The sequence below is a fragment of the Lipophrys pholis genome (genome assembly GCF_963383615.2).
Source record: "Lipophrys pholis genome assembly, chromosome: 14".
NCBI classification, from domain to species: domain Eukaryota; kingdom Metazoa; phylum Chordata; class Actinopteri; order Blenniiformes; family Blenniidae; genus Lipophrys; species Lipophrys pholis.
Window position 1 is genome coordinate 9,038,253 of NC_137633.1, and position 23,087 is coordinate 9,061,339.

The 23,087-nt window shown below is 44.0% G+C and overlaps 1 protein-coding gene across 3 annotated transcripts; it reads left to right on the forward strand.

Moving 5' to 3' along the window:
* Positions 1-1,828: 1,828 nt before the first annotated feature.
* On the forward strand, positions 1,829-9,123 carry gnmt (glycine N-methyltransferase). Of its 3 annotated transcripts, none has more exons than XR_013935978.1 (7): positions 1,829-2,151; positions 4,218-4,345; positions 4,437-4,550; positions 5,091-5,233; positions 6,448-6,569; positions 6,966-8,964; positions 9,038-9,123. XR_013935978.1 is itself a non-coding variant. In XM_080479952.1 (7 exons), exons 1-6 carry the CDS (start codon positions 1,943-1,945, stop codon positions 7,135-7,137), a joined length of 888 nt encoding a protein of 295 aa, XP_080336078.1. In that variant the 5' UTR covers positions 1,829-1,942; the 3' UTR covers positions 7,138-7,162; positions 7,929-9,123. The 3 variants fall into 3 exon arrangements, 2 of the variants coding, with proteins under 2 accessions (XP_080336078.1, XP_080336077.1); XM_080479952.1 differs by having other exon boundaries at positions 6,966-7,162; positions 7,929-9,123; XM_080479951.1 differs by having other exon boundaries at positions 6,966-9,123.
* Positions 9,124-23,087: the final 13,964 nt, after the last annotated feature.

Here is a 23,087-nt window from a genome sequence, read left to right on the forward strand (position 1 = left end):
GTGGGTCCTTGAATGTTTTTACCCAGGATGAAGCAAGAAAGGGAGGAAGACATATAAACTAAAACTGCTGGCAAACCCAAATGGTAGTGCAGTGGCGAGCTCTCTCACATGATCGCAAAATCTACTCGATTCTATCAATCCAGTTTGATCCTAGGTTCAGCGCTCGTCTGTAATAAGTGCATGTATTTCTCGCGTGTGTCTGCGTTTTTGTTTCGTTTTTCTTCTGGTTTTTCCAGTCTCCTCCCTAAATCCAAACACTTTGTTCATGATAATCCAGTCATCCGTCTTCAGGGTGTGCTAGTTAATCACAGAAGGAGAACATGCAACTGGAGTCCTGGCCTGCACTAGATCCCACATCACATCTGCGATGAGAGACACCGCCTTCAAAAGTAATAATTTATATGGCTATGAATATGTGTGTGATGGGTTCATATGATGTACTGTGTACTCTGGCTCTTGGCCAAAGTTAGCTCGGATCAATAGCTGCAAGTGTTAGTGTGTGATGTCCTGTGTTGGGAATAACATGTTATTCAGTAACACCTTATCTTTTGTCAGTAATTCATCGATAAATAACTATTAAATTCACAATGAAATTAAAACCAATCTGTTTGTTTGGTCTTTTTGGTTTTTTCAAACATACAACCCCTGAGGCTTTTTCTCCGCAGTACCTTTGATGTATTTACGGCCCTTATTAAGACCATATCTGTAGTTTATCTCCATATTTCATCACATATTTGTCATCTTGTTTTTCTTTGATTTATTTATAACTTAACTTAGTGTATCCAAGAAGCAGGACCACACAGAGGTCCACGGGCCATGTCTCCCATCGCCTCCATGATGTCCTGGTCTAGAGCAGGTGCAACTTCAGCAACAGACTTTACTGCCCAGCCTTATGTGTCTATACTCTACTTTTTAATACTTTATTTGATCCTCATATACTATAAATTCACTTCTCTCTCTGTGTGTGTGTGTGTGTATGTGTGTGTGTGTGTGTGTGTGTGTGTGTGTGTGTGTGTAGTGTTGATAAAACTGGGTGCTACAAACCAGACCTGGCTCGCTCCAGCTGTGTCTGACATAACATCACCTCTGCCCAGAAATATAGGGCTATGGAGCAAGATCAACCAATCACAGCAGGAGGAGTTAACTGTTTCTGGCATATGTGGCAAAACAAACAGTTTTCGTTTTGAGCAAGAGCTTGTGGGGGCGGGGGGGGGGGGGGGGGGGGGTGACCATTTTTTTTGTTACATATATATTACAGACATTGATGTAGTTAACATATGTTAATTTCATCAAAAGAAGAAAGCGAAATTTAGGTTGACTTATGTGCAATTGAACTTTTACTGCATAAAATAGGGCAAAATGAATTGTTTTAAATAATATGTTTTTAGAAAGAAATTGGAGATGATATATTTTAAAATGTGTCCATTCTGTAGCATGAAACGGGTGAGGCATTCTTTATTCCTTAATTTTGCCCCGATTGAAATCTCACAGGCTAACTTGTTTTTTTTCGCCAACGTAATATCTGCTTGTTCCAGTGGTTGGCTGACGTCTACTCTAAAGACATAAGTATTCTAGATGCATTAGAAGAAGTGTAATTGGTATTTTAACATTATAAACATTCATGTTAAATCATCAGCACTATAGAAGATGTGAAATTGTTCCTGTAAGGCTAAATCCAGGGCACTATTAACATTTTTTTGACGTCAGGATACTCTGACAACGTAAACACAAGTGGCGGCGGGATCTGCTCTCGTCATCCAATCAGAAAGTAGGCGTCAGCGCACGGCCCCGTGCGATTGGCTGGAAGTTTGTCCCCCGCCTGTCGCTCACATAAATAATAACAACCCCGCTCCGGGACTAGCATGTGGAGGGTTTACCTGTCAAAGAAGCAGCAGGCTTTGTATTCTCCTCTGTAAAAACTCTGCAGATTGCAAGCGGCAGCATGTCGGTCGACGGCGTGTTTAGGACCCGGTCCCTGGGTGTAGCCGCCGAGGGTCTTCCTGACCAGTACGCTGACGGCAAAGCGGCCAAAGTGTGGGAGCTGTACATCGGAGACACGCAGAGCAGGACGCAGGAGTACAAAAGCTGGGTGTTGTCGCTGCTGAAGGCGCAAGGGGTGCGGAGAGTGCTGGACGTGGCCTGCGGAACTGGGTAAACCTTCACTTCTGGGTCCTCCAGACTCCACCGAGAAACCAGGCGATTTAACGCACGCGCAACGAGTTCACCGGCTCTGCCGCGCACGACACACACTGCCTGACACGTTCCCACATTGCAACGGCGAAATCTTTAAATCGGCTTTATTGAGTCACTCAAGTAGGCATTACAAATGTGTGTTCTGCCTGTGATCGGACCTGTCAAGGCTTCATTGAGTTGATTATTACCAAGTTGAAGCCTACACCCACGATTGAACGAGCGGGTGTGCATGGACTTATAACACATGCACAGCAAGATCAGATTTGTGAATGGGTGGAGGTGTAGTTGTCTTGCAACGTGTTCAACAGTGTTTGTATTTCTTTTCAGCCTTGGGCGATTCCCATCTGTCATCCTGTCATGTGCATATAATCTATATTCCAGGCCTATTTTAGTAGGAGAAACATGTTGCATAATCTCAAATGGCAACAGGACATTTTTTCTTTGAAGTGAGGAATTCTCTCGGCTCAATTCATTTTAAAGACAAGAAACGGGAGCCTGGATGACAGAGTCACCACAGAGACCTCATCAACCTTTGTGATAAGCATTACATGTTATAAACTTCCTGAATAATTAAAGATCAACGGTTCTGAATTCATGAAACAGTTCCCCAATATTTCCATTGTTAAATGTACTTAAATGTAAATGTCGTCAATTGATAAAGAACTGGAAAACAATATATTTTAGATCTTTGTGTCGACCATGTTGAGAGGTGCCCACGTTGGTCTTTTTACCCGCTGGACAAAAGTACGGATTAGGCCAGGGTGAGATGAATGAAAGTGCAGAGTGGCATCAGCCGCTGTGGCCTCCAGCGCCGATGACACGTGGAGGCTTACGTGGCAGAAACAAACCTCAAAGCGGTAATTTGCACTTTGTTCCTAATAAGCATATTCAGACGGAACAATGAAGGTGCATTTCCTCTACGAGTGTGATGAAGCTGCTGGTGTTGAAAGCCTCATGCAGGGTGGTGACGGTGGTAAACTGGTGTTTTGTGGCTGTGGGGAGTTTGAACTGGTTTCTCACTGTCTGTTTACCTCCTGCTGATAGTTTATCTGTGCTGTGAGGCAACCGCAGGGCCACGGCCTGAACCGACGCAACAAGGAGACACATTCGACCCGTCCGTCAGGCCCCTGAGTTCACCTCACTTGTTGCTTGGAGAGCTTAACACCGGAGGTTCAATTTCACCCTCTTTTTTTTGATTGTTTAACAATCCTGTTTGTAGCTGATTGCCTTGGTTCACGTCTCCAAAGTAAACGTCGTAAAAGCGGCGTAGAGCACATGGACGTTATCATTCAGCGTGGAGGAAACAGGCACGCTGACTTTGACCCCATTCCATAGTAGTGCCGTGCGTCTATGTGGGGCGACGTAAACACGCCGACCGTGGAATGAGGTCACAAGCGGCCCCACTATTTTCGGTGGCCTGAGCGTGTCCGTGACGCCGGGTTGCTCCTTCATCTAAAATAGTTGCATCTTACGCAGGAAGTTGCAGGTCGTGATTGGACACATTCATCCGTCTTCCATTCAGTCAAACGTACGTGGCGGGATGAAACCTCGTGAGAACATGCAAACTCCACACAGAAACGCCCCCACAGGTCCCAGATGTTAGGAATCACTCATCTGCATTTTCCGCAGTAACCGGCCACTGTTAATGATTGCAGGTTTTTCCAGGTCACTCTCTGTTCCGTCCCAGTCCTGTGCTCTGGCAGCATGAACTTTAAGTATTTTAGAAGTGTGGGATTATTCCAGTCCGGACCACTTCCAGTGGTCGTGGTTGGAGAGTTTGTTTGCTCGGTGACCTTGTAGCTCAGAAAAAAAAAAAAAGCAACATGTGTTCCCACCCGTGAGCCACTCGGGTGTTTTTCTCACTGCGGTATCAGGACGAGTTCTCCTAATAAACTTCAAAAAACTTTATTATTATGTCACTATACGAAACGCAGCTTATCTCAGGTTTGCGAAGACACTCGGTGTAACTTTTGAAATCCCACCTCCGTTTACGTCCACGGAACTTGTGCTTTGTTGTTTTGTAGCGTGGACTCCATCATGTTGGTGGAGGAGGGCTTCAACATGGTGAGTGTGGACGCCAGCGACAAAATGCTCAAGTATGCCCTGAAGTCCAGATGGGAGCGAAGAAAAGAGCGGGCCTTCGACCAGTGGGGTGCGTTTTGAGAAGACAGGCCTCGCCCTGTATGTAAAGTGTTGCGCGTCGCCACATCTCATGCTCTCCTCTGTGGACGTTTCCTCCTCAGTGATCGAAGAGGCCAACTGGCTGACGCTACAAGAGGACATTCAGAAACCAGGAGATGGATTCGATGCCGTGATCTGCCTCGGCAACTCGTTCGCTCATTTACCTGACTTTAAAGGTGCGAGAGAAGAGAGAGAGAAGGGGATGAACACGTGGGGACATTTTGGGAGTGATTTTAAACATTCGAACCGTCTTCACAGCTCTGATCCTCATGAATATTCCCATTACGCCGGTCACAGTGTGCCTGGACGACATTTCAACATCAACCCAGCAAATTATGCCTGAGATTAATAGTTTCTTTATATTTCTGCAAATATTTGGTCTAATTCCAGTCAGGGTTTTAAGGTTTTTAATATAAAACAATAATCTCACACAAGTGAGGGCAAATAGGTTCTTTAATAATCCTGTTTTAGATATCAGAATTGTTTGATATTGACCTCTCTGCCCAAGGCAAGGTGTAAAAATGTGAATAAAATCTGAAATAATTTGGTAAAGACGTCACTGCTTGACAATAATCTTTCATTTACTGTTTGGGAAAGTGATGCACTGAAAAAAAAAAAAAAATCTTCTCGTGGTATTTGACGTCAGCTTTATTCTTTTAAAATGCCCCACGTCCAGTTGGCATAGTGTTGGAAGTTTATCTTGCCGTTGCTTTCAGGGGACCAGAGCGACCAAAAGTTGGCACTTCAGAACATTGCCAGTATGGTCAGACCAGGCGGGATCCTCATCATTGACCACCGCAACTACGACTACATCCTGGAGACTGGACAAGCACCTCAGGGCAAAAATATCTACTACAAGGTACTATGACTAAATATCATATAATATATATAGAGAGATGTTTAACTCTAAACACATAATCTCACAGACATAATAAGTTTGTGCAGTTCATCTACTCACCTGTTCCGCTCAAACCTGTGGAGTACAATGAAGTATTTGGTACCTTTATTGGCCCTCCACACTACTTCTCCGTCGTGTCGTACCCACAAAAGCCCGGGGCATTAAAATGATACAGTTCCCTGAGAAAAGAGAGACTAGAAAGCTTCTGAAACACTTTTCCGAAACGGCTCCTTTTTTTTCTTCTTTCTAATCTTTACTTTCTGCCTGTTTTGGTTGGAAAAGTATTGGGACAGACAGTACTGTTTATGCATGGCGTGTTTACTTTGTTCCCAGCAGCAGCTGAGTTTAAGACCTAAATCTCGGTGCGGAGCCCGGATGTCGAGAGACTTTCAATGAAACAAGGACAATGTGCATGGCTTTGGCAAAAAATGCATCAAATCAGGAATGCTGGGTAAAAAAAAAATGGGCAAAGTTTGCGCACATGCCACATGATTCAATATCCAACATTGACTGTATAAAACTGTGTATTTCTGTTAAAGCCTCTTTTTCTTCAATGTTGTTTGAGATGGGAGAACTCCGCCGGTCTCCCATCTCAGCGTCCCGCCTGGCAACGGCTCAAATAGACGACAACAGCAGGTGCCAACTGCAGTGAGCCATATTTGATTCAAGTTATTTCCCCCAGAAGAAGAAAAAGAAAAAAAAAAAATATTATATGCATATTTGTTAATCCAGTCAAAGTAGGAAATATCCAGCTGGAGGGACTAAACACAAATACTCAAGTCAACAGTCGTGTGTTGGAGGAAAATCCACTTCTGATACCTCTGTAATCTCAGAGTCTGCTGCCGGCGCCCGGCTCGCTAACCCACTTCCACCCATCGCAGCATCGTCACATCTACTTTTTTTTTTTTACCCGGTTTAACTCACCAAGGTGCACTTCACATCCGACCCATTTGCTCCCAGAACCGTTCCAGCTCTGAGACGGCAGCATCGATGGCCGCCAGCCAAGATGGCCGCCAGCCAAGGTGGCCGCGTGACAATTCGAAGAAGTTGATCTAAAAAAGGACTAACATTAGGGGAAGTTAGAGGTGAAGATGTGTTTTGAAGTCAAGAAATATAAGTGTGTGTGTGTGTGTGTGTGTGTGTGTGTGTGTGTGTGTGTGGTGTGTGTGTTACAGAGCGACCTCACTCAAGACATCTCCACCTCAGTGCTGTGGGTCAACAGTAAGCCACACATGATCACCCTGGATTACACAATCAAAGTACCGAAGGCCACCCTCCACAACCTCCCTGAAGTCAGGTAGGCCGGGATCGCCCCGTTTCCCTCTCGTTGCCACGGTGATAAGAAGTCGAACACGTTCAGTCAGTGCTGACGTGTGTTGTAACGCATCATTTTTACTCTGTCGTCTTCACTCAAGTGGCATTTTGGACAAATTGTTGACAAACGTTGCATTTTAACATACTTTTTACTGAGTTTAGCTATAAACTAAACTACAACTTTACGCTCGATTTCAAGCTACAACGATGATGATAATCACTGCTTGAACAGGTTTCAATCCAAATACTTAATTGCTTGAGTTGTTTTATGATAAGTCAACAGATTCTAAATCCTCTGAAGACGTGCACGGATTACTCCGTTATCGTGAAGCCAAATAATCCGAAGTTACGACAGCTGACTTGCATTTGTGTTTTCCAGTAAATTCCGCTTGTCGTACTACCCTCACCGCCTGGAGAGCTTCACGGGTTTGCTGAACGAGGCGTTCAGCGGCCAAATGGAGCACAGCGTCTACGGGGACTTCCAGACGTACGTGCCCGGCCAGACTCAGGCGCCGTGCTACTTCATCCACGTGTGCAAGAGGAAAGCCTAGGGGACAGAAGACTTGACCTACACACGCTGCTTGGGGGGGAAAGCAAGCTTTGTCTTAACTTTTAAACGCGCTCTTACTGTACTCCGGATTTGGGCAAAATCTAGTTTGAATGTTGTTGTTTTTTTAAGGGTTTTTAATTTTAATTCACAACAAAGCAGCACTTTGATTTTACGAGCCATAAATGGAAACTAAAATAATTTCAGAGGTACTCAGTTGGGAGAATATGGAGCACAGTCCTCACTGGCTGAATGATGTTGTTGGTATTTCTTAATCATTTTAGCCTGACTTGACTTTAAAGTCGAAGCTGCCCTGGTAAACAGCACTTTTAAAGATCTATTCAAAATATATCGGACCACTGTTTTGCCCACATCTGGTATTTCTTCCTAAAGGAACCCCGGCTATATATACTTTAAATGCTGTAACTAACTTCTCCTACTAAAATACGTCATTATTACTGGTGTGTGTGTGTGTGTGTGGAGACGGTTTTCCACCTGAAAGTGGAGTTTCATCATAGTCTATTACAGACATGGTGTTGCAAGGAAAACGTGAATTCAGCTTGATATAATTTGTATATGTGTTCTATTATATATTATAATTAGGCAGAAAGAATCTCTGGGACATTATGTTCTCTTTAAGAGACAAAGCCACAGCTTTGGATGTACTTTATTTTACTCTGCTCAGGAGTTTGACCAGAGAAACTTTGTATTTTGCGGCATTACTTTAAGAGTATCTGCTGCTGAACGTTTTCCCGCCTCTACGTTCTGCTGAACACCGGTGCAACCCCCCCACAGCCGCGCAGCTCTTCAACACACCTAGAAGATAATGACTTATTTTAATATTGCATTTTGAAAAAAATAATGACTTCAAACAAAACCAGAATCGATGCAACAATTCAAATAAACATGTTTCCAGTTAAAATGGAGAAAATCTGATGACTTCTCAAAAACACCTCCTGATGTTCTCTCCATTACTGACGGTTGGTCAGCAACAAAGCGACCAGTTCAAGAGAGAAGGATTATTAAAATGAAGGAAAGATGTGGTATTTGTAAAAAAAAAGAAAATAGAAATGTGTAGAGAAGACAGTTCCAGCGAGTCTTTCTAACTGGGGTTCTCTTTGTTGTTTTCCCGTCATCTCTGTTTGCCTCCTTTGTAAAAAAAACTTGCTCTGAAACGGTGCTGCACATCCCCAATGTTTCCTGTTTGTCTCCACAAATGGACAAAGATGTTTTTCTTCGACAATTTGCAAGTTCACCAGCGGTCTTAAGAACACAGACGAAGCGTCCGTGGCTTCGTTTACGGTTGCCTTATTATTTTTTTGGAACTTGCTGAACCTGCTCTGATCCGCCTTCTTTAGACCGACTTGGCAGATGAAGTAACTCTCTTTGTTTTCCATGAACCATCAGCACTTCGTTCTTCTTCGAGTACGTCACTCGACTGACACCAGAGAGTTTCACCTGGAGTTCTCGAACCTGCGAGGAATCGTAGAACAAAAAAACCAGTAGCACTTAAACGCCTGATCGGATCAAAAGTCCTCAGAGGGTTTTCAAAAAGATTTAAGCAGAAGATGATTTCAATATAGGATTTTCTCTTTTTTTTGAAGCGCGATTAGGTTTGCTGGGAATCTGAGCAGACGCTCAGTGAACCGTTCTGGAAATCTTGAAGTTGCAAAGTCTACCACACTAATACGAGCACAGGAAATGTGTTTTCAACCAAAGACGCGGGAACTTTCTGAGTTTACCCAAATGACGACTGAACAATCGGCGACTTCGCTGGGTGATCCGGGTCCAAACTGTTTTGTTGTGAAACCAAATGAGAAGAAAAAAATAAGTTTTCACTTGAATGAGGAAGGAACAAACTAAAAGTTTGGTACAGGAGAATTTTACGATTCATTTCATTCAAGTTTTTTTTCAGGGCGGTCTCATTTTGTTTGTTGCCTTCATGATTATTCAAATTCTTTTGCATGTAATAAAAAAAATATTTGAGCTATGTGGCCGTGTTGTGTACTTTATCAATCAATCAAACGTTATTGACGGCTCCTCTCAGGCAGATTGCTGCGATTCAAAAGTCTTCACAGTCGATCAACACAGTGAGAATTAGAGAGGGAAACAGTAAATACAGTAAATACAAGTGATTATAGAAATAAAATTAAAATAAAAAATACATTTAAGAAGACCAAAAGTTATCAAATGAAAGAAATTAGGAAAAATAAAATCAAATGTATTTTTATTCAGACTGCAATTGTGCAATCCAGTAAAACAAGAACCAACGGCAACATTTTAAACAAATCTGTCAAAACAGTCTCTCAGTGGTATAACATTTACTGCTAATGAACATGCTCACAACACAGAAATATTCTACAAACATGAATATCCTTTTTGTTTTATCTACCTTTATTTTTTAATTTAAAAAAAAGCTAAACTGAGAAGTTTTAAGCTTTCCTTTAAAGACTTCAACACTCTTCGCCCTACAGAATGCTGCTCACATTTTTATGAATCACAGTTTAATATTGAAAGGCGAAATCTAAATACGAGGGTGTTTTTTTGGGGGGGTTTTGCATGTTAACCATACTATGACTGCAGAATCTCTCTGTTTGAGCTCGGTAACTAATTGTTAAAAGCTCAGTCTTGTTCTGGTTGACCCATAAAAACAAATCCATTCACATCATATCCATAGTTTTACCCACCATCCACCACTTCCTTGTATCTGGTTTGATTTAATCCTTCACAGTTTGTTGCTCACATTCATTCATTGATCTGACTTTTGGGTGAGTACCAGTCCAAAAAATATTTAAATGTGCTATTTCACTATTTATATTCTATTGAATGTACTAGTCAATGTTTCCTTATGTTTTTGCACTGATTAGGTTAAAAACATCTAGTATTGTTCCTCATTATTAAAGGAAAACAGGTGTATTGTTCCATGTGTGACTTCATCTCAAGCCAGTGGGCACAGTGTAACTCACAGGTTGGACACCAGGGGGCGGTATGACCTCGTGCAGTCACTGTGACTCCTGCAGCGAGGCTCATTGTGTTGTGCACATTGGAGTGGCCAGGTTATCATATCTCATCTGTGTCATCTCTTCACTCACTCACTGTGGCATCAGCGGCAGTTTCATCTGCTTTTTCATCGGCACCGCTTATTTACTTATTTATTTTCCCTGCAGTGATCACTTCCCGAATGGTGAAACATTTCCTCTGGGATTCATAAAAAAGAAAGCCATCATCATCTATTTAAACTCGGGCCAGTAAACCTCTAATTTAATCTCTGCACTATTGTTTGAGAATCTTCAGCTCAAGAAATTCATTTCAACTGTTGTGGTTTCAACTTTTCATATCACATTTAATTGGGAAAAAATGTTTTGGTTTAATAACCAACATTCCCATGTAATTTTCTTTTGGAGGAATATGACACCGACATGCAAAAGGCAGTGCCGGGCTAGTAATTGGGACTTAAAAGCTACTTGTTGCTTCTTTAAAAAGAATTGGAGTTTCTAGTTACTTTTATTGTCTCTTCAGTTGAGGTCAACTGAATATGGTGCAAACTGGGTCCAAAACCAAAGAAAAGACAGAAATAGCAGCTCCTGGATGGTTGTTGCAAGGTTATTAGCAGTTTGCATCTTGTGCATCAGTGCTGGAAATCATTGTGTCTCAGCATTACCAATACCTGATTTCCTTTCCTATTAAAATGCAAAGAATCCCACTCAGCGTCTGATCCTGGCAGCTGTTTCACAGTCTGCTTCTCCTGCCAGTGACGTCTCCTCCTCCTGCTCCTCCTGCTCCTCCTGCTCCTCCTCCTCCTCCTCCTCCATCCCTCTGACCCCTGAGCCTGAACCCGCTCACCGTCCTCCAGCGTCTGCAGCTCATCTCGTCTCATCCCCATGTCTCCGGGGCGTGCCATCGGTCTCCTCGCTGGACGGCCGTGCGAGGAGCTGATACGCAAACCAGATGTGGGAACCCTTTGCCAGATGTGGCTGCTCCGCTCTGCTCTGCTCCAGTTGAGGGGGGAGGGGGGGGGGGGGGTAGTCAAAGTGGTCGGCCATGAATGGATTTGAGTGGGGTGGATCGCTTTCACGGCGCCGTCATTGGCCAACTCAAACAAAAACAGAGCGAGCCGAGAGAGACGCATTGGCTGGAGGGACGGAGATGAGTAATTACGATGAGTGATGCTCACACTCAAGCCTTTACAAGAGAAGAAGAAAATGGGTAAAATTAACTGTTTGTGCTGGTGGCTCTTGTTAGGAATTCGTTGAGTCGAAGAGAAATGGCCTCGTCGTGACTTTTTAACGAGCTGTTACTTGAAGAGCGTCTCGAAACACTATATTTTAGCTCTTGACAATAAAAATCCTTCAGAGGCCTGTTTAGCGAACGCACTCGGCTCGTCCAGCTGTTTCAGTCGGGATTCACAGACGAAACGTCTTCGTTTTCTGGATGTCTCACAATGTGTCATCTCTGAAATTGTCTTGCATCTTAGCATCTCTATAGTGCAGAGATTTCCCGCCACAGCAGCAACATTGTTCTGCAGTTCTGTTGAGAAGCCAATTGTTCGAAGGTCTGCAACATGCAGCTCTGAAATCTGAAATTTAGCTTTTTATTTCAATTCTATTTACGCCACAGATTATTTTTCAGGACTCTTAACTGTTGGCTAAATAGAGCCTAAAAGGTAAAAGCGCTAATAGTTAATAGTTAGCTCAAAATGGCTCAGAAAATGCTGCTAAAATAGATAAAAAACCATTACAAAAAGCCTTAATGAATAACAGCTTAAATAGCTAAAACTTCAAGAAATACCTTCTAAAAAAAAAAAAACAGCTTAAGAGTCAAAACAGCATAAGAAGTTAAGGCCCTGTTTACACAATGACGCGTAAACAAAACAATGTCCGTTTACACGGAAACAGCAAAAATGCTGAAAACGATGTGATTCTCTTGCTGTTGATCACTTTTGTAATGAAACCACACACACATGCAGACAGAGAACATTAAACATTAACAACAATAATGGAAAGTACACAGATATTCGAATCGACAGATGACCAAGACACTCTTTCTTTCTTGCAACTTCACGGATGCCAAGTGAACAAGAAAAAGACTGATGATCAATTTGAATTATTACAGTGACTCTCCACTATAAAGCTGCCAGGAGAACATGGATTGTGAGTCATGCCACCCTGGAGGCCGCCATATTTGTTATTGTCCATCTACTTGCACATGTGCAGAAGAACTTTTTACTTTAGCCTTGGTGCGTATCCACAGTAGGGTTTCAAAAAAAAAGTCTTAAAGTTCAACTTAAAGACCCATATTCAGGCCCCGTTTACACGACAACGAATTCGAGTGTATCCACAAAACTTTCGGCACCAGTGTGCGGATCCACTGTATCCGCAAAGTTTTTAATCCGGCTCCCAAGGTGGAAAGATTCTTTCACGGTGCAAATCCCTCCTGCAGAGACTGATGGAGGCGACATAGCCTGCTACTGCGCATGCACATCTCTCCCCCTCCCTCCTGCTCATCCAGTTGTAAACAAACATGGCGGCCGCGTAGTGGTACGACCAGCGGTCCATATTCTAGTTTTATCGTCCAGATCAGTAGTTTAATAGTTGAGACTCACCCCCGATAGCATCCGATGCGTCATCAGTCCATGCGGATGTCGGGTGCTCTCCATTTTCTTCACGTTTATAGTGTCTTGTTCTCTGCACTGGTCTGTGTCGTTTTATTACAAAAATCAAGCAACAGCGCCCCCCAGTGGCCGGGCATACTAACTACATCGTCGTTTAAACAGGGCCTTAGTTGTGTTTTCAGTTGCTCAGAGCACCGTTGTTGTGTAAAACAGATGCCCAAAACGCAAAGAAAGTTTTGTTTTCCCTTGAAGCCTATGTGGTGTAAACGGGGCCCCAAGTCTCACGCTGCCATCCTTTATATTTTTAGAGTAAGCAGTTAGCCCCCGGCCCTGTAGACTACATCCTCCTTAAGCCAGCAAAACAAACCAACATTTCCTTGTAATCGCTGCTCCTGCGGTTTCTGCCAAAGCGTGCCAACAGGTGTGGAGAGTGAGCGCTGTGGGCATGGTGGTGCTAAAGTTTAAGTAATGTTTCTGGAGCGGTTCTCAGTAGCTGGGAAGACACCGGAAGAAACCAAGGTGAGAAACACGGGGTGATGAAAGTGACTTAACAGCTCCGCCAACAAAAGCATCCAAGTAAAAACGTCAATAAGAGAGAGAGCAGGACAAAGAAAGCATGTAGGGAGGTGAAACAGTCGGAGAGAGTAAAAAAAAAAAAGAGAAGGAATCCAGAAATGTGGAAAGAGAATAAACTGAGAGAACAGGACAGGGGGAAAAACGTCTGACAGTATGTTTGAGATGCCAGATTCAGATTTTCCAGATGTGCAAGGTAACGCAGGGAGGGGAGGAAAAAAAAGAGAAAAACAATCTTTCTTTTTCTATTTGTCGTCGTCTGAGCTTGTGAAGCTTGGCCACAGTGCGAGGGCCTCCGATGGCCTCTATTAGCCTCGCAGCCTTCGCAGAACAATGGGAAGAAAGAGAGGATGAAAAACAACATGTCGAGTTGGACGGCTTCCTATAAACTCACTGAACTGCTTTCTTTCTCTCTCTCTTTCTTTCTCCTCCACCTCTCCCCTCGCCTCACCTCCTCCTCCCACACCGCTCATCGCGCGCTTTCCACTGAGAAATGATGTTTTGTGTGTGTGTGTGTGTGTGTGTGTCACGCGATTCCTTAGTGCTGAAGCACTCATTTTTCAATCCCCCTGTGTGTGTGTGTGTGTGTGTGTGTGTGTGTGTGTGTGTGTGTGTGTGTGTGTGTGTGTGTGTGTGTGTGTGTGTGTGTGTGTGTGTGTGTGGGTGTGTGTGGGTGTGTGTGTGTGGAAGCAGAAGAGCAAGACTAAGAAGTCCCAGCTGTCTCTTTCCCAGCTGCCGCTGCTTGACTCCCAGTAAAGTAAAGTAAAGTGGACACAGTGAAAGAAACACGTCCTTTGTGTTTGTTTCGTTGCGTGTTCACCTCTCCCTCTGAGGTCCACTTGGAGGTACGAGCTTCTCTAAGCGTCTGCGAGGAGGGTTCCTTCAAATCCCCCATCAGAACGGGCCAAGCTGAGGGTCTGTAAGCATTTATAGAGTCGTTATAATAAAAGAGCAGGTCACGTAAAAAAAAAAAAAGAAAGAGAAAAAGAAAGGCTCTGGGGTTTTCCAGCTCTCCTCTCAGCCCGGTGCCAAGTCACTGTTTGCACAGAGAAAGCTGGGAGATATTGAATGCCTCGTCTAGTGTTACGCTGGGGAATAGCCTAATCCAGACTGGGCCCCATTCTTTCCCACATGAATGGTGTGTGTGTGTGTGTGTGTGTGTGTGTGTGTGTGTGTGTGTGTGTGTGTGTGTGTGTGTGTGTGTGTGTGTGTGTGTGTGTGTGTGTGTGTGTGTGTGTGTGTGTGTGTGTGTGAGGAGGCCGGCAAGAGAATCAAGAAACAGACAACATCCTCCTGCTGAGTGGAGAGAGCCCCAGGAACAATAAAGCCTGGCGAGTGAAGGAAGCACGCTGGCGTGAAGCCCGCCACTGGACAACGCTCGGCTTGTTTCAGGGGTCTGCACCAATAAAACACACACACACACACACACACACACACACACACACACACACACACACACACACACACACACACACACACACACACACACACACACACACACACACACACACACACACACACACACACACACACGTGGATGACCGCATACTGAAGAGGAAATTGTTTGCTTCTGACTTGAAGGATTGCATGAGGAGAAAATAAATTCAAGCTGTAGACAAATCTGCAAGGTACCGTTTGAGGGAACACAGACTTGTGAGTCTGAGGCATTTTGAAAAACAACAGATTTTATGTTCAGCTCATAGATAGATAGATAGATAGATAGATAGATAGATAGATAGATAGATAGATAGATAGATAGATAGATAGATAGATAGATAGATAGATAGATAGATAGATAGATAGATAGATAGATAGATAGATAGATAGATAGATAGATAGATAGATAGATAGATAGATAGATAGATAGATAGATAGATAGATAGATAGATAGATAGATAGATAGATAGATCTCTAACAGCTCCTAATCTTTTTTTCTTCAGCTCCACTCTAAAACTCTCTGGTGTGTGAGGTCTCCCTTCCCTTCCCATTCCCATTCATGCCGTCTCTGCTCGGTTCTTCCAGATTCATTTCAGAAAGCTCTGCCAGCTCGCCACAGGTCAGACAGGAATAACAGTCGGGCTCTCCAAGTCAAACAGCGACCTCGTCACGGCGTCCCGAATGCCCCCGCGCTTCCTGCGGGCCGCCCACCCCATGAAGAATGCCTCCTCAGTCCTGGGTTGAAGCGGCAACGGCCGCACCGACCTGCACGCAGAGAGAAATGAACACACAGATGTCATTTTCACATGTGGACCAAACAGCTTTCTCAGAGAGACACCAATACACTGCGGCCATTGTTCAGGGGGGGGAGAGGTGGTGGTGGGGTCCTGCACCCCAGTGGAGCTTCATTCATTCATTCATTCCTTCATTCATTCACTGCAGACTTCCAGCACCCAAACAGTCCCGTCACACACACACAGACATCATCGTTTACAAATGAGGGAAGTTTTTCCTGCGGGCAGCTCAAACCAGAAGGTTTCCACTGTTTGGAAATATTTAGGAATGACTCCATTCAGGCCATTAAATGTTACAGAGCGACTTGAGCGGTTCACTTCCCACAAAGTAATTCTCAGCCGTATACTTCCACAAATAAATGAATAAACGCCTGGATTTTTGGGTCCTGAACACTTTCACTGTCTCCCGGTCTGGATTCTGGGATTGCTAAGCCTTCCTGTGCGGAGTTTGCATGTTCAGCAGGATGGACGATCGGTAATTCGACTTCAGATGATTCCGCTCATGTGTGTCACGTGAAAACCCTTCCCTGTGCAGTTCAAAGCTCAAAGACATCATGTTTCCATCTGTCTGTGGACGTGTTTGCAGGAGGATTGATCACATCTCCCATTGTGGTTTGAAAGCCGATCGTCTTTTGTCCTTTTGTTCGTGTGAGTTTGTGTGTCAAGCAGAATTAATTCGACTCGAGTCGACGAGACGTTCTCATTTGATTTGAAAAACCTGACCTGTGTTCCCAGAAAATACAGAAATCTGTTGTTGTTTTTTTTTTTTTAAATTCCACCAAAGTGCATTTGTATTGAATTCGCAGAGGTCGTTGCCAACAAAGCCCCCCCCCCCCCCCGCCGTGTAACGGCTTGTTGATGCGTTTTGTGAAGCTGCTGGAAAGAAGAAAAACAAAAAAATCACATTAGTGCTGTTTTCAATCACTCTCTTCTTTTCTTGAGGTAACGTCCCTTTTTAAGTGCTTTCTCGCCAGAAAATTAATGCGTAGGAGTTTGTTTTCTCTCTCTCTCTCTCTCTCTCTCTCGCTCTCTCTCTCTCTCTCTCTCTCGCTATCTCTGTGGCTTGAATTCAGCCAGTGGTTATGAGTGGGAGTGACGACAGTGATAACACTCTGTGATACACTTCCTCTTTGCCCTTCGGTTTGAATGAATTCAAAGGCAGCGGTTTGGGTAGAATGGAAATTCGACGGAGGCACGGAAGAAGCGGTGTAAATAGCCGTGAAAAGGAGCTTGGATGTTAGTACAGTGAATGCCCACACACACACACACACACACACAACTCTCAGGAGTGTTCCTTGTAATAATCCGTTTTATGGTTCCGACTGTGTTCCTTTGACCTATCTCGATTAAAAAAACCTCCTTTCTTGTCTGCGCTTTAATTGGTTACATTGGGAACCATAATTCTTAACTAAACCACAGACACACAAGAGATGTATGTTTTAAAAAAAAAAAAAAAGAAGCTAATAAGAGTAGAACTTGCGTGCCAATTAGAGTGTGGGCTTTTCAGGTTATTTGAGGCTGAGACGAGCCATAGAAGTGAGTCAGAGGGCGGCGTGAGTCACGGCTTTGATATGATGAACGCTGGCAGACTCCGAGATCCAACTCTCCAGTCTTTATTTACACTTATCTGGATACAGTTAGCGGTGACAGCGATGAACCCGTGAAATGTTTGGAATCGCGTGCGTGAAAGAACTGGGCGTTTCGACTGTAAATGGAAAAGCTGGAGAGCGAGCCGGGGGTTCAACCCGTGAGAGCGTTGGGTTCGTTTGCATGTTGCTGGAAGTTTGGCAATCGGTCGCCTCCTCCCTGAGGGTCAGCGTCTCACTTGTAGGAGGAACAACTGATACACAAGTTAGAGGAAATGCTGCAGTATATGAAGCAGGACACAATGTCGGTAATCACTCTTTATAGATGTTTAGAATTTAAAACATCTCCATCTACTGTCTCCTCTACCTGCACGTCCTCCTTCTCTACGTCCATCTCAACATCTGCCACTCTCTCCAAACGAGACATCCAAGCGGCCGACGGCTCCTTCTGAATTCCAAACTCCTCGTTTAAAGATCCTCCGAGACTTGTTCACAGAGTCCGACCTGATCTCGTACAAAGCGTGATGAACTGCACGCTCACGCAGATTGATGAGCTTTCGGTGTCCGTGTGTTTTGAGGGTGATTCATTAAAAACAAGTCAGTAAATCACCCACAAATAGAAGTATTCAAATGGGGGCTTTGTGTTCATTGTTGTCTTGCCCCAAATGCTGCTCCTCCCAGTGATTGCATGTGTCGGTGGGGAAAGTCATCAAACATACTGGAAGTTACAGCAAATTAATGGAGAAACAAAAATGCTGCATGGGAAATGATTTGCCGCCAATTCAAAGCCGTGACGTGGAAAATATCTTACATCGAATACAAATAAAAGTCGTGGAAAGCCAGATGAGGAAATGTCTTTAGCAAAAATAACTATCTTTCTAAGGCCTACATGCTTTTACTAAAATACCTAAAAATACAACTTCAAATGCTCACCAGCAGCCTCTTCTATTTCTTAAGACGCCGTCATCTGATATGATGTACGATGCCCACACAAATATAACTGCACTGGTTTAAATGTGCACATACAAATCTGATGATGGACACACAGATATGATTATTGCAGATACAAATTATGTTTACACAACTCTCCACACGCACACACAAGTCGTGTCCCAATACCCCCCCCCCCCCCCCCCCCCCCCCCCACTGTGTGTGTTGTGGATGTGAGGGACGTTTAAAGGGAGATCTTTAACACTAATGTGACCACTGGCCATCGCAGGCGAATGCGGTTCAAACGCCCTGCTGAATTCTCCCTGTCTGCATCATCTTTCAGCTTGGTTGCACCGCTCATGTGCGCTTCAAAACACAATGCAAGTCAGGCCGCGCTCTGGGGTCTGGAGACAACAAGCCGAGAGACCAGGAGAGTGGCATTAATCAGTCACAGACGACCTGGCATGCCTCAAACCACAAACGCAGTCGACAAGGATAAACCAGATGGAAACAAAAAAAAAAAGAGTGAGCGGACATTTCAAATGCAGAAGTGAAGAGTGAAGACGGTCGAAACCGAGCAAACACAAAGCGAAACGTTACATCCAAGTGAGTGGCTTTGTCATGTGTTTATCACGGCGCCATCTCCTGGTTTGATGCTCGGACTGAAGCGTCCTTAAAGGGGGGGGGGGGCAGGGGGAGTGGAGCCGCTCAGATATAGAACAAGGTTAAGGCAGGACACACTGCGGATGCTCTCGGGCTGTTCGCTTCCCCTCCTCCAACGCTTAACCTCATTCCTCCTCTCAGGTCCGTCAGGCCTCATTGGCGCTCCGTGCTGGAACAAGGAGGCTGATTCAGGGGCTGCCACGGGAAACTTGAATTGTTGCCAAAGATATCAGTCTTTCAGACAGGGTGTGGCCTTTTCACTCCGGCCGCTTCCTTTCATACCGCCGCTCTCACTCTCCAACAGCCTACCTGGATGATGCCCCCCCCCCCCCCATTTAAAGTTGCTTTTAGCAGAATTTTGAGGACAAATAATAACAAAATAAAAGTAGTGCAACCGGAGGACTACCATGGACCCTCTGTTCATAAAAAGTAGTGTGGCGCAACAATCTGTAAATACTTCTTTTTGTGATAGAGCAGATCAACTCTATTTTTTTTCTTAACCTAATTGGTAAAAATTGGTTTAAATTATATTATTAATAAGATGTTTTTATTCTTCTTGAATCTGTCACAATGGTTTTATAGATGTTGTTCGTCATGCAATTTCTTAAACAATTTGAATGTTTTTACCCTGAAATAGTTACTATGAATACAACCCCCCCGACCCCCTCATCTCTTCCCCGCATCAAAACATGTTAGTCCCCATTTTCTTCATGAGGTTCTTTGATGAGGCCAGAGTCATGCTTTATTGAAAGCTGGCCAGACGCGACCATTGATGTGGTTCGCGCTCATTTTACGAGAAACAAATAATCCAAAAACCCAAACCAAAATTCCCAAACCACAAAACGTGGAGATGACAGGAGAACAAACACACGGAACACTGAGCACAACCCCCACACAGAAACCCAGGAAGAACCGACAAAACAGAACGCACAGGAGACGGCCAGTATATACCGCAGCCACCAGGTGAAGACAATCGCACGGTCAGACACAGGTGAAACACATCAGGGAAGGGAGCTGCAATCAGGCACGAGGAGGGAACGTCGGGGAGCCTGAAACGAGAGACTTCAAAATGAAACAGGAAACAAAATGTTCACCATGATGATTCATATAAATGCTTATTTATAAAGAAATGTCACTCAGAAAAATGGTATAAGAGCAATTGATTAAAAAAATAAATAAATAAATCTTTTGTCCTGAGATTTAATGTAAAAGTGACTCTAATCTGCAGCATGATTAGTTAGAAACACTATTTCAGACGGAGAATACCGCTTTAAAACTACGATGCCTATTTGATCCACTTGAGTTAGAAGAACTACTTTTTTCTTGCTTCAACATCAATCCAAACAGCAGTTGTGTGGAATGAATTCATTACTGCCACTGTCCAAAACTCCGATGTGTAAAATGTCTGAAGCAAATGAAAAACGTTTCCTGCTTGTAACTGAGGCTCCGTCAGCTCAATGGAACTGCAGGAGACTTCCAATCTCATAATCGTAGTTCTAGATTAATTGATTCATTAAGAGACTTCCAGCAGTAAAAAGATGTTTCTTTAGTAAACAAGTGTATGCGGTGGTGTTTAATGCTTCTTGTCAGAGGTCCGTCACATCTAATTTTCCCCTATTAATAGGATGGATAACAACCAACAGGTGTAGTTTAATTACACCGATACCATTGAAGTGGATGAAATGTGGCGTAATTGTCAAAAAAGGCCCCATTTATGTGATGTGTCATGTAAAAACGCATATTTTTTACAGTTTTGTTTCAGAAAAGTTTCCCAGTTACGTTTTGTGCGTATACACAAAAACGGCAGATACGCTGAAAACGATGCCGGCGTCCCGCCAGCCCATGAGTCTGTCGCAGTTGGATGTCTTTGTAATGAAGGGTTAGGGTTTACGCACGTGTAAACGGACGTCCTGAACTTTGTAATAGTGAAAGACAGGGAAGCCATCGTTCATTTTCATTGAAAGGCCAGAGAATACTTGTATACTCTGGCAGCCTCGGGCCCACCGGGGCCTCAGCTACTGTATCTGTGTGCATACGATAACAGGTGTAAATGGAATATTGTGAAAACACATACGTGGAAGTGGATCTACCAACTGAGGATCGAGGCTGACAGATGAGCAAATTAACACTATCTATTTAGAGCATTTGCCTTCATAATTACTGAATACAGAGCGTGTGTTCCAGAGAGCAAACAATACTGGGAGGAGTTTATAGTAACACGTTTGACAGAAAAGATCTGAAGATTATGAATCGGTTCAGATGTTTTTGTGTTCATTTCCATGGCTGGCTCTCCACAACTTGTATTTGCAGACTTTCTTATCAGATCATTTCTGTGTTGTACCGCTTCGTAGACCGCGCAGGCTTTCTCCATCGCCAAATTCAGATTTATTCACCGTAACGGTACATTATGTTTTTATATCTTCCTCCACCAACACATCCATTTCCAAAGATTACTTTTAACATAACAGCAAACATAAAAAAAAAGCGGATAACAGGATTCAGTGGATGAGTGTTGTGGACAGCAACCAACAACTTCAGGCGTCCCCGAGCGCCAGGCATCATTTCCACCTCCCGTCCCAGCATGTTGGCACAGCGAAGGATCCACCGCCGGGCGGGGAGGGAGAGGCATCCAGACCGTCGCAGTCTGGGATTGGCGTCGTCCTACATGCTGTAAGTATTTAATCAAATACCACCAGACTTCTTTTCTGCGCTGAGAATCCCGGCACGTCTCGCCGGAGGGAGAGACCCAGAAACATCAACAACAGCCAGAGAGCGGCGGCTGTTATGTAAGATGAATCAAATTGATCCTACGGGGATCGACTGGTTGGGCTTGAGCTGCAGTGACATGGGTGGAAATTCAGGCAGGGTAATCTGGAAGAACCTACAGAGGGCGAATCATGTCTGTCTGTCTATCTATCTATCTATCTATCTATCTATCTATCTATCTATCTATCTATCTATCTATCTATCTATCTATCTATCTATCTATCTATCTATCTATCTATCTCGAGGTGTTAATGTGGGAATGAGACTTTCTGTGAAGCAGCAGACAGCAGAACAGGGAGAAGCAAAAAAAAAAAAGAAGAAGAAGAAGAAGAAAAAAAAACGACAAAAAGAAAAGAAAAACCTGACAATATGTTTGAAGCTGTGTGAGACGGAGGTGAGCCGGGTGGAGGAGGGGTGGGACCTCCGAGGCTTTGGAGCCAATTTGAGGACCTTGTGATGCAAAACCAGTCCTCGGCAACAGACAGTTCCCATGGCAACTGTGAGCTGCCAAAGTTCCTTGTTGACAAATGACGGCTCCCCTCTCCTCAGCACACTCGCCCGGCAATGAGTGTGTGTGTGTGTGTGTGTGTGTGTGTGTGTGTGTGTGTGTGTGTGTGTGTTATTTGGCAGGTCCCTGTCTTTGCCTTGGGCGTTTGGGGGGGGGGGGGGGGGGGGGGTATAAAAGGACAGGGATACACAGAGAGAAGAGAATCGTAATAAGTATGCAGACATGCACACACACACACAGTAGCTGTGTGTGTGTGTGTGTGTGTGTGTGTGTGTGTGCCCCTGAATGATTTACTTTTTTTCATCTAGCAGTTGAAAGTGTAAGTCTGGAAATGATATGAGGACGTTATAGACATTTACCCAGCATTCATTCCCTATTCTATGTTATCATAGAATCATTTAAAAAAAAAAAGTTATGAATGACTTTTTTCCAGTTTGACCTTAAATAGTGAAAATGGTAGCATGATGACCTTTGAATATAAACTATCTGAATTACTCACATCGGCTCTTTTGTTGTAGTTATTGAGTTATGGGGTGAAAGGGTACACTTTCAACATAATCCCATTTTTACAAAACCTTCTGGTGCAAAGTACATTGACGTGTCCTCCATTTTTTTTGCACGAGTCAGCTTTTCTTTTTTTTTTTTTTACAATTTCACCTTCTCCACGTGACTTTAGTGTCAACCCTACACTGTTGGTAAGGAAGGTAGTTTTTGCCTCTTTGACACCCCTGCTCCATGTGTTTAGGTTGCAACTTATTTTTTTAATGTCTTTTCTCTTCTGGAGAAGCTTTAATTTCTTTAATAGGAAAATGTTGTTGTTTTTTTCTCCCATCCTGTGCTCAAAATAATTGAGCGAAGGTGGGGAATACACAGACCTCCGGTGTGGCTGTACCCCCCCCCCCCCCCCCCCCCCCCCCCCCCACCCCACCCCTCGGCAAATCACACCCTGCTCCTGCAGCAGTATCTGTGACAGTCAGTCCAATAATAGGATGTGTAGTAGAATGTGAAACAGTGACACAGAGGGCTCTGAAGTGGAAGCGGGGAAAGATGGGGGGCCGTGCTGAGCGGTAGCATCCACAAACCCCT